At 31.4% G+C, this 14025-nt stretch overlaps 1 protein-coding gene across 2 annotated transcripts; it reads left to right on the top strand.

Annotated features, from left to right (window-relative positions):
- The first annotated feature begins 8884 nt into the window (after window positions 1–8884).
- Window positions 8885–14014, top strand: LOC124366944 (alpha-tocopherol transfer protein-like). Of its 2 annotated transcripts, none has more exons than XM_046823562.1 (7): window positions 8885–9423; window positions 10517–10663; window positions 11512–11668; window positions 12317–12569; window positions 13293–13403; window positions 13685–13787; window positions 13871–14014. In XM_046823562.1, exons 2-7 carry the CDS (start codon window positions 10549–10551, stop codon window positions 13972–13974), a joined length of 843 nt encoding a protein of 280 aa, XP_046679518.1. In that variant the 5' UTR covers window positions 8885–9423; window positions 10517–10548; the 3' UTR covers window positions 13975–14014. The 2 variants fall into 2 exon arrangements, with proteins under 2 accessions (XP_046679518.1, XP_046679516.1); XM_046823560.1 differs by having other exon boundaries at window positions 9119–9423; window positions 10525–10663.
- Window positions 14015–14025: the final 11 nt, after the last annotated feature.

Genomic DNA, 14025 nt, shown 5'->3' with positions numbered 1-14025 from the left:
TACAGTATTAATTGACTTTTTAGTGGCCAGTAAACATCTTGGAAGTCATTTAACATAGAGAATGCTTTCAGAGTTGATATTTTAAATAAAGATCGTATTTCAAAGCATTGATCTGTGAAACAAAATACATTAACTGGATTTTCACAACATAGTGAAAACGAATTACACAGATTCTGCAATAGTGGTAATGATTAGACACCATATAATAATAACACCAAGACCTTTTCAATTAATTCAAATAAATACTTGCAGGAAGAAATAGTACGATAAAACACCAACATTTTAAAATTATTGTTCTAAATTGTATAAGCTTATTTATTCCATCTTTTAAAACTAAAATCACTGAATATAAAAGAGAGAGCTAGAGATCATAATTCTAGCGGAGAACCTTGCAAGAAAAGAAAAGAAAGCCCATGTGCAACAGAGCTCAATTCAAGTCAATTGAGGTTAATTTCGGTGATAAAAGTCCGAACGTAACAAATAAGTACCTACCAGGCAAACTTCACTGTACCAGTTTACTTTTCTAGCTGTTGGTTTAGTCATTACAAATGTCAATTTAATATCAGAATCGGAAATAATTTATTCCACGTAGGATTCATTTAATTACAATACTTGAATTGTAACTTTGGATAGGTGAAATTGCCATTCCTAAAATTTAGATTAACCTATACTTGTTATTATTGTAAAACATGATCAGATAGTTACAATAATCACTGTATGTTTACTTCATTGATTAGTTTTACAATGATAGTAGACTGAGGAGATGTAAACATTATTCATTTATACAGACTAATAAACATTGTTAACAAACAATTCTTTGATTTTCTTTTTAATTGGACAATTGTGGCACTGTTTCTTGAAGAATGTGGTGTGGCAGTTTATTTTACAGGGTGTTTCAAAACTCCTGGTACAAACTTTAAGAGATTGTCCCATGGGCCAGGATTCTAAATATCTGTATCCGTCTGTCTATCTGTTTTTAACCCATATTTTTAAAAATAATTAAGCAACTTTAACCAGCTCTTTATATTGACAGAATCTATCATCAAAAAAAGTTTGGTTGCATCTGTAAAGTGAATTTATAAATAGGGTCTATTAACCATTAAATAGGAGATATTTAACCTAAAATATATTAAAAAATTAGTAGTTTTATAATGGATAAAAATGTGTTGTAACGAATGAATTAGTAAACCATATGACACTTGATGCAAATGACTGACTTTTTGTAAATTTAATGTGACTATGCATGTATAATCTTATAATAATGTAACAGCTCAACGGTGTAATAGATAACAGCTAAAAAATTATTTTAAATGTGTTATTAATCAAACTATTTATGTTAGGTCCACTGTTGTTCAACAAAACTTTTTTTATTTATAGATCCTGTCAACATGGTGTTTACTAAAGTTTGGTTAAAGACTAGTTTTAAAAGTAGTATAAAAAAACAAATACTGACAGACAGATGGTAAACAAAAAAAAGAGCATTGGTTGCATTTGGTTTTTGGCACATCTTGGTCAACTGAACAATATCCTAAAAGTCTGTAAAGAGAGTTTGGAAACACTCTGTACAAACTGTAATACTGTATACTAGGAGCTTCTCCTAACCAAATGAAAGTGATGAATTATGGAAATGCTTTTAGTAATCTGGTAAGCTGCATTTCCATTCCCATGGACTCAAACCATTAACTCAAAAAGTAAATCCCAGTCAAAGTCAATATTTTTATGATCTTAAAAATGCATGGAAGGTTTCTGTGAACTCTATTAATTATAACTCAAACAACTATGTTTGAGTTATACATAAAGAGTCCATACTTTATTTTAGATATAAAAAAGTTCAAAGGCTGCAGGTCTGCAACACACGATTTAAATGGAGCTTCTAATTCAATGAATGGCGATGTACGAAGCCAATTTAAATTTAATTTCGACAATGTTGATGATGCTCTTTATAACAAACAAGGTTAGTTTTTCAATCATGTACGATAAGCAGTTTGTGATTTCTGATTTAAATTTAACAACTTGTGTTTTTAATGTTCAATTTAGACAAATTAAAAGCAATGAATAAACACAACATTATGAATTAAAATTTTACACAAATATTTTGAACTATGAACAGAACATTAATAAAAAAAGGAAATAATTTGTTGTTTTCTAAAATAATTTTACTTATTCCTACTAATGTCTTTGTTTCATATATTTATACATATTGATCTCTAGCCTACATTCTTTTAAAATTCAACTTAAAGTATTATAACCACAACAAAAAACATTGTTTTTCATTTGGAATAAAATGTATACAAGGACATAAAAATTCCACGTTAAATAAGGATGAAAACATCAAAATTCCACACTAAATAAGGATGAAAACATCAAAATTCCACACTTAAATAAGGAAGGGCACTTAATTTCAACACAATTCCTACTTCACTGACAAAATAATGGAATGATTAAATAAGCACCAATACGTTTGTAAAAATAAAACGTTGGAAACTGGAGGAAATAATTTTTCTGTACAAAGCCCCGTCCACTGTAATAGACTTGATGATTGTAGCAGTGAACCTACTGAATAAATGAATACCTTGCATAAGCCTCACCATACGTAACCTGGCCTAACTATTCTGTGGCATACGTCTAGCATTTGTAGCTCATGAATACTGAAGAATAATGCTTAATTCCATCTTACAAAACAAATACTTCTAACTAGTAGTTCAACACATTTCCAATGTTCTTTATGTTGGACGAGGCCTTTCGAAACCAAAGATTTCATCATCAGATGACTCCACAAATAAATATTCACATTATATTTGTTACAGTTAATATTAAAATACCATATGGTGTAAATATGCAAATACATAAATTTTGGAAATATTTCTGCCAGTATGAAAAATTAGATATGACTACAGTTTAACTTTTGAATACATTAAGATATAATAATATAAATAAAAAGGCCTCATCCAAAAAATATACCATGTGTCCGCGAATACACTAGATAAATGAGAGGCCACCTACTAATTTAATTGGCTGAGCATTAACGAAGCCTACCACTCGAGGCTGGAAAAATATTATTCATTTCTGTCTGTCTTATCAGCAAGGTACTTTGAAAAAAAAAACAGACCTATAGGCTTGAAATTTTGCATGAAGCATCATTTCTACACAGGCAACACTAAGTTTGATGACTGTTCAAGTCATTCCATGGGAGCTTTATCTAATATTTGTACATTGGTCTTATGGGTTACCATGATGGCGATGAGAAAATAGCAGAATAAATATATTTGTAAACAAACTGAGTACACTTATACGAGCTACGACTAAGTAACATAGAGAACAAATATTAGAGCGGAAAATCAATATTAAAAGTCGGTGACAAAATCCGATTTCAGTGCACTCTTTCGTTACAGTGCCCTCCTTAATTAAACAGAACTTTTAATATTTGAACACTGCAATGAAACCTAGTAATGAACAAAAAAAAAATGTGAATACATCATGTGACAAGATATCTCGAGAAAGATTTCATCTATGGAGTTTACATTTTGCATGAAACTTTATTTGTACTTAAAGAAGAATGAATTATATAACGTGGTGCATGTCCAATCACGGAATTTGACTGAGTGTCATTGTAGCCTAGTGTCATTGTAGCCTATCACTTAGTAGGCTTACCAATTTCTCTTTTGTCTGCCGGAGGGATGTAAAAATTTCTTTCCTGTCTGTCTATCTGTCCGCTGGATAGCTTGAGAATGAAATGAGCTACAGACTTGAAGTTCAAACAACCTTAGCCTGTTACGTGACACGTGCTATGATAATCTCTTACTTTGTAAATATATAGGAATATATTGTCAGCATGAGTTTATAATTTCTGTTATGGTGAATCATGAATTTCAGTATCATACAATCAAAAAACCATTTCAACGCGATTTAGTTGGTTGACGTTCAAGACAAAATACCGATACATCATATTTGTTACTGCAAGGTTTTAGAATTCATGCACTTTTTACACAATGATGTTGAATTAAAAATAGTAAAATGGTAATAATACGGAGCTAAACGTGTTAATAACTCCTGGGCTTAACTGTAACACTCTCACACCCATGTGAATATAGCGGATCAGGATAATTACACTTTTTGCAGATTATCATAGACTGTCATGGCTGGAAGTGCTCAATACAGTATATTCTTTTATTCCCCGACTTGGAAATATACAACCAAATTTACAAAAACAGCTCCATAAAATAGCTAGTTTTAGATTTATGAAGAAAGTATGTGAATTAAGAAAGAAATGTGTACCCTGAACAAGTTTGCAAATTGTGTATAATTTTAAAATATTTACAGTAATATATATTCTTTATAAACCTGAACCAGATTATTTAGTGTGTCCACCAAGCAAGAATCTATACACCAATCCACGTTCATCGTGCAGTATGGAGTGGCCATAACCCACGTTATTCAAACAGCACTTTCAGCGATATTGACGAAAGCCGTCCTAAAAACATTTTTTTTTGTTTCTATTACAATCTTAACTCACATGAGTTTTCATTTCACTGTATACAGTATGTTTCCTTTTACACTATTGTAAATAAGCTTATTTTGTATGAACATGTGTTTTATGTATAAAAAGTAGTAAAATATACGTAAACGTATTCACACAGGTCATAAGGACATTTGACACACCCACATGACACTAAACATTATGTTCCGGTAAAGGTGGTGGCATGCCTCCATTATTAAACCTGTACTGCAGATGAATGTGGAATCGACTATAACTCATGTATTACGAGTAAATAAAACTAGTACTTTTAAAACAGTACATAAAATATACTTTATATATTACCTAACATTTTATATCTTAACTGAATTTCAACAATAATTCAACTTAGTTAAAAAAAATTTAAAAAAAGTTTACTTTAGAGTATTACATAGAAATTAATTTTTTCCTCCTAATAGCTGGGCATATGGGAGATAAACTGTACTAAAAAACTGATCGCTACACAGATAAGACTTTTTTGGATATAACCATTTTAAAACTGTACAACTTTTAAATAAAGATATTTTGAAAGTAATAAACAACATAGCCTTTTAATTTTACAACCAGTACAAGTCTGAATTATTACACAACTAATAGTGGCCAAGACTAACATCAGATGAGATTCTTGCACTTGGCTTTCTACCAATTAAAATGCTGGCAATGCCCACTTGATCTCTGATCTGAGCTGTGAACGAGCTGAACTCACTATTCATCCAGATCATATAAAAGTGACAAATTTATAATGAAATTAAACAAAAAATTGATTCCTGGCTTTTAGTAAATCCATTTTATTCTTTAAAGGAATTTTTGACTGTGGAAGTGTTAGTTTCTAGATATAACCTATTTAGTTAAACAATTAGATTTTAAATGTTAATGTCATTTTCTAGTTTTTATATTTTATACATGACTTGTATCAATGCTTATGTAAGCTTCATTACAATAAACAGTCTTATTCTTTAATTTTTCAGAAAACATTGTAAAAAGACTCTTGGGTGTGGCAGTGAAAGAGTTAAAAGAGTGGAGGGCATTTACATGATTGTTCACGACGATGTGTACCCCATCGGGTACACATGATCTTTACAACTGCTGTTGTGTACTTAATCGGGTACACTCTGGGCTTTTGTGTACCCAGTGTGTCGTGCACCCAACGAGGTACATACCGGGCTTTTGCATTGTGCGTCGTGTGCCTGATTGGGTACACATTGCTATGCATTTCATTATTGCGTTTTTATTGTTTGCCTGCCTTGGTAGTTTGTTAAATTTGATTCCACCTTTCAATAGATATCTCAGACTATCGTGTACCCTGTCAGGCACATGTTGCTCAATTTTTAAGGTGCCCCTTGGGTTGAACGGAGAAACATTAAAAAAACATGTTGAAATATATGTTTTTGTGCAAAATTGTGAAGCCTAAATACCTTTCTTGTTATACTTTTAGACGTTTGATATAAAAATCCGATTACAGAATGAAACGACGTGGAGTTTTGACTTCTGAAATTTTTGCTTGAAAAAAAATGTAATTTTTTGCAATATTAAGACAATGAAAACAATATACTTCTCCCTAATACAGTCATATACAGACTATGGATTTGCTGTCTATAGGGCCAATTACTACAACAGACCTCGACAAAATTTGAATAGCACAAAAATAAGCAATTTGTATTGTGCTCAAACTTAAGTGGGAAGACTCTGTGAGGGATTCTGTTGTTGATCATGACTGTTTATGGTTTGTATATTTATCAAACTATATTACATTTCAGGGCAACCCAAGAATCAACTACAGAAGTCAACACAATTCATCATCACTATTATAACATTTGAAATTATTCCCTGGTTAACAAACAGACAAAATTTGGATTTTTTTTTTAACCAATCTAAATTGGACAGTTTTTAAATTAAAATTACCAAACACTATAAAAAAAGAAGATAATTTATATTTTTTTAAATAAACTAAAAATATATAAATAGTCACCCTTTTTATAACACTGATGAATTTTTAGTGGCACCGTTAAATTAAGATGTGCGCTTAGTCCCGTTTCCCGTTGGGCTTTTACCTTGCCCAATATAAAAATACATATATAGTAATATCTAATTATGTAATAGTATTACTTTACATTGACACTATTCCTGTACAAATGTATAAAATTTGGAATAAAGATATTTTGAATTTGAGAGTTTTACTTCACAAGAACTATGCTAAACTTCCCACCCTTTTATGCGGTTATTTCTAGTGATAGAATCTTATGCTCATCACTGAATCAAGAAGGCATTCCAACAAAAGTTATAATATTGATTTATTTTAATTAAAATTGTCTCCTAAGTAAAATTTGAGACATGTATTTGTACAAAATGATTATGAGCTCCAAACAATCACCATTAAATAATAGCCTATTGTTCTTGTGTCAATTTGGGTCACATTATTGCTGGCACAGATCAGGTTAGTTTATATTGTATTGGTAGAAGAGAAAAATGCTTTAAAACATATTTAGTTGATTTACTAGTGATAATAAATTTAAATCTTTCCAATACTTCAAGAATACTTGTATTTGGTTGATATTATTCTATAAGTTAAGAACCTAAAGATGGTAAATTATTATTGATTTTATATTAAATATACATAATTTTGCTAATTGACATAAAAAAATCATATCACTAAGTTTGGAAGAAAAACAAGAGTAGTTAGTATCTGAATTTTCCTTCAGCCTTCATAAAATATTGATGCAATAAGTGAGCACAACAATGTTGTTTGTTGTATCAGTTATATGAAGGGGCACAATTTGAATCCAAAATATAATACATTGATTTGATTTACTTTTTCTTCCATAAATATTGATAGTCTAACATTTATTCTCTCTTTTGAATGTACTTCATAAACTTAGAACTCACGGAATGGTCCTGTGATACGGACTTTGGCACCACCTCGACCATTACGTAATCTTCCATGATAATTTGCCAATGGGTCCAAATACAAGAGAAGCGTGTGGGTTTTGGATATGTGTACATCTTGCATATATCTGATGAAACTATATGGGTCAAATAAAGTCGAGAACAACCTTATAATTTACAGGACAGTGCGCGAATGTATGATATTTTAATTTCAAAGTTAAAATATTACGTGACACAAATCAAAAGATATAAACACACCATGAATCCAATGAAGTATAGACAGACTTTGTTGGAACATTCAAATTCCAGAAATATAAACCAAAACTTTTAATTATAATAATACGAGATATGTAAATGCTTCACTATACTATCAGCCGACAGCGAAGGGGCCTTGGGGATCCAGATTTGATCCACGAAGAGAAAATTAGATTACATGTAGGGATGGATCTTCTTAAGTCAAATTTCTTTTATTCAGGTAAACAATTTGTCTCAAACATTATTTAATTTTAAGAATGCTAATTCAATAAAGTTTTAGAATACTATAATTTCAATGAGTAAACAAAAAAGGGATTCTGTGCTGCAGTGGGATTTATTCTTTTCTCACAGGCAACACTGTTTACGTACTCAACACTCAAGGGCACACACTCCACGTGCAAATGGGGTCTTATACAATGTTGGTAAACAGCAGGTCCCTACACGTGATCTGTGCCTCTGTGGTCTAAACCTACTTCTACTCTACATCATGAGTTGCCCAGAATATCTCTATTACACATGAAGCATTTCAATTAGTATTTTTATTACCTGACAATGTAATCAATGTAACTAAAAGATAAGTTATTCTTATAGCCTTGAAATTTATTATATGTATAATAATATAAAAAAAGCATGTTCTTATAATACAGAATACCCTGTTATTTCTACAATAATTTATGAAGTATTCCAGACTCCGGAAAGGTTCTCAAGATAAGTCAGACAATTGCCGACCAATATCTGTAATTCCAGTTTTGTCAAACTATTTGAAATATTAATATATGACCAAATAAGATTTTTAGGAAAAACCAGGTTAATGACCAAATTAATTTTAGGAAAACTAAAATGAATTGTGTTTTGAATTTATCTCAATTTGGCTTTCAAAAAGGGAGAGATCACTATAACTGCTATAGATAAAGCTTTTTACAGATGTTCTTGTAACATTTGCCCTTCCTCAGGCAATGTTCAAGAAGAATCAAGAAGCTTTATTGTCATTAAATACACAAGTGTACAATAGACATTGTCATGAACATAGTAAACATGTATTATAAATAAAAACTATATTACAATACAATTATTTTCCTTTAGGTGGTTCATGTATTTGTGATCTGAAGATAAACATTATTCCAGTGTTAAAAATTAAAAATTGATAAACTAAAATACACAATTTATCAAATAGAAATACACGAAAACAGGACAAATGTGTCCTCTTATGTGTCCTGAGCAAACAAATATAGTGATTGTGTTAGACATGATGATATTATTCTAAATTACAATATTATAATATCAGAATTGCACCTTTAAATTTTGTAATGTCATCTAAGAAACAAGATCAGAGAGCGTACATTAATGATGAGAGGGATTATTCAATTTAACTACAGTGCTTACCTTGTATATATAAAACAATTGCTTAAACAAACTAAAATATGATAATCAATTGACAAAATATTTGTATACTGTAATATATGTTAATTAAATGCCTCTTGAGTTCAAATCCGTAACCTATGATTCATACTTATTATATACTGGTTTATATTATAAAAATGCTGGTATTTATTTTTGTAATCAGAGTGTGTCATCATAAACCTTTCATTTGAATAATATTTATTTATACTAGAGAAAGATAACACTGTTTTGTAATCTAACAATAAAATGCAGATATTTCTTCCTTTGTTCAAATGTGTGGCTAACAAGTGCTACTAATATTCTCCTGAAGTGGCACACCAGTTTAGGTCTTCTTGCAAGAGGTTCATTGAATCCTTTACAAAATACTCACGGTAAGTCTAAATCTTGTATAGTGTTATATATCATTTTTATCAAATTTAAACGTTTATACATTTCTGTGTAACTAAGTACACTTCTCCAGACAAATAAGTGTATAAATATTTACAAAAAAATTTTAATTGAAGAAAGTATAGACTTAAGTAAGAAAAATAAATATAATACATAAACACAATAGATAAACATGATTAAGAACGGAAAAATTTGGAGATGAGTAGGAAGACATCTTAATTTTTATCTTAAATTTAGACCTCTTGAATGTCTTGTTTGTAGTACTAATTGGTAGGAAGTTTCACTTTTCTTCAATTCGAGTCGGTTTAGATTTACTTTAGAATTTTCTTTCACTTTTCTATACCTTTAATGGTGTGATAGGTTTTAGTAAATTTTGGTTGTGTTAAGACGTGGCTGGCTAATGGCTTTTCTGTACCTCCATGGTTGATAATGAATCAATACCCGGTGACTCTTATATGTAAGGGATTTGGCATATATATATATATATTAGCTGTTTCCCGCGGCTTCGCACGCTTTTCGTAAGTTTTGCCCGCGTATGAGCATTTCTGGTTGAAGTAAATTATATTTCCAACCCCGATGTAGATTTTACCTTGATGTCACGATCAAGAAAATATGTCAAAAATGTATTGTACATGCATAATGTATTTTATTACAAAGTGGTCTACCACTCAACCTTTAAGTTCAACCAAAAATTTAGTTTAGACAATTATACATCATAACTTAGCGCCTTCAAATAGTGTTTCACTGTTTAATATACGTATCTATCTCGTAATTGCAGGTCATAATGTGCAGGCGCTTTGAAAACTTTTCTTCATTTTATTCGTTTATATTCACGACATAAGCGAATAATTCAGATAATAACTATCCTATCTTCTAAGTTAGACTAAATTACGGATACATGTGAAATTTGAATGAAATTGGTTCAGTCGTTTTGGAGTTTATTGGCAACATACATCGTGACTCAAGATTTTTATATATATAAGATATATATATATATATATATATATAAAGTTTCAATTTTTACTTAGTTCTCATTTTACACGCAAGACTGACAATATAACAGAAAATAATGACAAGTTTTGCAGACAAGCTGTGCTTCACATCCAAGAATGTTCAAGGTCACGCTAGAAGATGAGTTCAAGAAGAATCCAGAACTCAAGGCAGAAGACATACAAGATGTCCAGATATGGATCAAAAGTCAACCCCACCTACCTCCTGTACCGGGTTAGTGATGAAATGTTTAATTTGACACAAAAGAGCAGCATTATCTTATTATTAGAAAAATATTATTTAACTTGTTGTGTCCTAAAATGATATAATCCTTAGCTATAATTATTAGAGTACACAACCATCTGGCATTGTTACTAAAAATGATCATCTTCTAAGTAACATTATGCTTTTAATTGGCCTTTTTATCAGTTTTCATAGACTTTTTTCAGTAAAGAATGGTAAAAGACATTTTGTCAACATCTCTATTAGACTTCATTTAGTTAATTCTATTATTCTATTTCATGAGAAAAAGTTATTTTTAAAATAAGGAAGAAAAATAAACTGAAATATAAGACATTTTTTAATGATAAATTTGAAATATTTATTAGGTTAATAACTGAAATACATCTGACTTTCGGTTTTTGTAACTTGAGCTGACTGAACTGAAGAAATCCCGAATCACAAATCGAACAGAGAGTTCCACTGCAATGAAAGGTTAAGCAGAACGATTCCAGCGCTATTACTATGCTGTTACGATGGTTCCACAATCGAAATAAACAGTGACTGACTAATTTCTCAAGTAACTTTAACCCTTTAACTGTCACACACATGTTAGAACGAGCGATCACACTTTGCGTTCAACTACCAGTCTGTGTTACCAAGTGCCAAACAGCTGCTTCACTACACGATGATACACACTGGCCTCTAGTAGTGATAATTTGAACTACTAAAAATCCACATAGTGCTGTTTACCTGATTGTCAACTAAGGAACTATCACAAAAGCTCATGGTAGAGAAATCTAATGTATTACTTTCAGTTCTCACTTAATTGACGATCCTGTTAGACCAATATCCAATTCCAGATCTAACGATCGTGCTGTTTCTGCAAGCCTGTCGGTGGGACCTGGACACCACAAAGAACACCATAGACCTCTACTACACCTGTCGGACTAAGTACACCGACTTCTTCTCCGACCGGGACCCCCTGTCTGAGGAGATCCAGGACATTGCTAAAGCTGTGTAGGTACAAATATTTGTTTGTTTGTAAGAGTAGTACATCGATGTACAGAAAATTCTAGACAATTAATTACCTACTCTTTTCAAGGGAGCAAAGTCCTCCATCAAGCAGGAAAATCTAGTAAGGTGCTAGACTAGATTTAATATAAAAACTAAAACTTGAAACAAAAACTGTCAAAACGTGTATTTTATATTTCTTGAATTCATGTACTGTTTTCAACACAGAACCAAACCAAATGCATTTAAATTATAGTGTAATAACCTGTTTACTTAATAGTTATGTGTTAATAATATCTTTACTTATTCGTACTATGACGAGACAAAAAATTAAGAACAAACAGATTTAACTTCCAAAATATCTCCTAGATTGCCTTTTATAGATGATCCAGTTTATAAGTGAAGAATCACTAGGGGAATTCGATAAAGTGACAAACAATGCTCTGGTATTTTCTTTCATCTAACAATGTGGTGATTGGTTTTGAGAGAAAAAAGTTTTTGCACTTAATTCTCTTCCGCTTAAATTGTATAGCCATTCCATACTCAACGTTCTTTGTATTGCATCTGTTTATAGGATTAAAAAATTAATGTTTTTGGGGAATATCAGATTATACTCTATGCTACATGACATTGACAACTGTATGTTAATTACAGTCAAGTAGCATTCCTACCCCTAAGTGATCCGGAAGGGAACCGGATCTTGTGGACCCGCATAGTTGATCCAGACCCTACAAACTACAATTTCATTGCATTAATCAAGTATATGACGATGACAATGGAGGTCTTCCAGTTAGAAAATGGCACTGTTCCTGGCTTGGTCGTGGTTTGTGATACCGACAATTTCACAACTTCTCATTTCCCGAGAATTCCCTTCAAACACGCCAAGAACAACATGCACTACTCCCAGGTACGGGATGATTATGTTATACTGTTTAATACCCTTGTTGGAAATGTACCATCTCTGATGAACAAATAACAAGACCACTGCCAAATATCAGAACATGATAGTTCAATGGCAGTGAACAATACATTTCTGTATATAGTTTTGTACCAGCTGTATTTACAAATTACAATTTTAAGTCCTTTCTTCCAATTTGTTTCTTACAATGATGGTTTAGACTGCAATAATTAAGATCCAACTTTTCAAAATCATTACATTGAGAAAATGTTGTAAATTTGTAAAAAGAAAGAAAGAAGACTAAATTGTCTGCAATATTAATTTATCATTTATTTTTACTTGAATGTAACAATCAAGTAAATTTTCCGGTTCATACTGGGAATTTGTTAACGTAACCTAAATAGTGTGATATTTTGAGCTCTGTGTGAAAAGCCTTCATCAATTTTGTCGACTGAAGATCGTTGTGGGGCTGAAATATTTAAATATTTGAATTGTGTTAGCAATTATGTGAACGGAAAACTGTCATCATAGTCGTGACACACATTGCGTAAGGCTAGACTTGTGAATGTTACTAGTTTTATTATTAGTAATTTACATATTTAAGCTCATAACACTGACAATAAATTAGGAAATACACATTAATCAATTGAATAACCTAGCACCATTTACAACGCTTTTCTTTGAGAAGTACAAGAAGAAAACTCTAATAAACATATGTACTGTATGTTGCAGAACGCATCTTCAATTCTTTTAAAGATGATTCACTACATCAACGCGAATTCGTTCATCCACAAAGTTTTCAAGATCTTTAAACCTTTGTTTCGGTCAGCGGTTTTCGACATGGTGAGTATAAATGTGTCATTTTGTTTGTGGATTGATAACACTCTGCAAATAATTATTTCTAATATCTTTAAGCAAATGTTCTACCAAGCACTGGGCCTTAGGTTTGAAGATGAGTTTTAAGAGAGTCGTGTAAAATTGCCTTCAGGGAGCTTGGATTTCTAACCTTACCCAGCCTCTATATTCTCGACAATAATTAACCCAAGTTTCAAATATAGGATACATTTCTCCAGCACATAATAAAAACACAAGTTAATGAAGAAACATCTTCTCCTTGTCTTTAGACACAGTTGCATTCAAATTTGGAGCCACTCTTCCAAGTAATACCAAAGGAAATAGTGCCTCAGGAATACGGAGGGAAAGCCATGTCACTGGCGGAGATGAATGGTAAGTGATTCTGCAATGTGATCATCTGATTTGTAATTAACACTAAGATAAAATCTGTACTAAATAAACTATACTGGTTTCAGAGTTGAACTTAAAGAAACTAGAAGAATATCGGCAGTACTTCAAGGACCAACAAGTAATTGTTGTGGATGAAAAGAAACGAATCAGGAAAAATGCCAAGTCATAAAGTCAATCATTAGGATAAGAAAATATGACAGCTTCTTAGTAATACGCTATC

The sequence above is a fragment of the Homalodisca vitripennis genome, chromosome 7 (genome assembly GCF_021130785.1).
Source record: "Homalodisca vitripennis isolate AUS2020 chromosome 7, UT_GWSS_2.1, whole genome shotgun sequence".
In the NCBI taxonomy this organism is placed as follows: Eukaryota; Metazoa; Arthropoda; class Insecta; order Hemiptera; family Cicadellidae; genus Homalodisca; species Homalodisca vitripennis.
Note: the sequence above shows the minus strand (reverse complement) of the source record. Positions and strands in the feature narration are given on the sequence as shown.

What these genes read in the sequence shown, in the direction of transcription:
- LOC124366944 (XM_046823562.1), top strand. Translation starts at nt 10,549, where the DNA reads ATGTTCAAGGTCACGCTAGAAGATGAGTTCAAGAAGAATCCAGAACTC. An exon ending in CCACCTACCTCCTGTACCGG is followed by an intron (nt 10,664 to 11,511) that starts GTTAGTGATGAA and finishes ATCCAATTCCAG; the next exon opens with ATCTAACGATCGTGCTGTTT. An exon ending in GTCACTGGCGGAGATGAATG is followed by an intron (nt 13,788 to 13,870) that starts GTAAGTGATTCT and finishes TACTGGTTTCAG; the next exon opens with AGTTGAACTTAAAGAAACTA.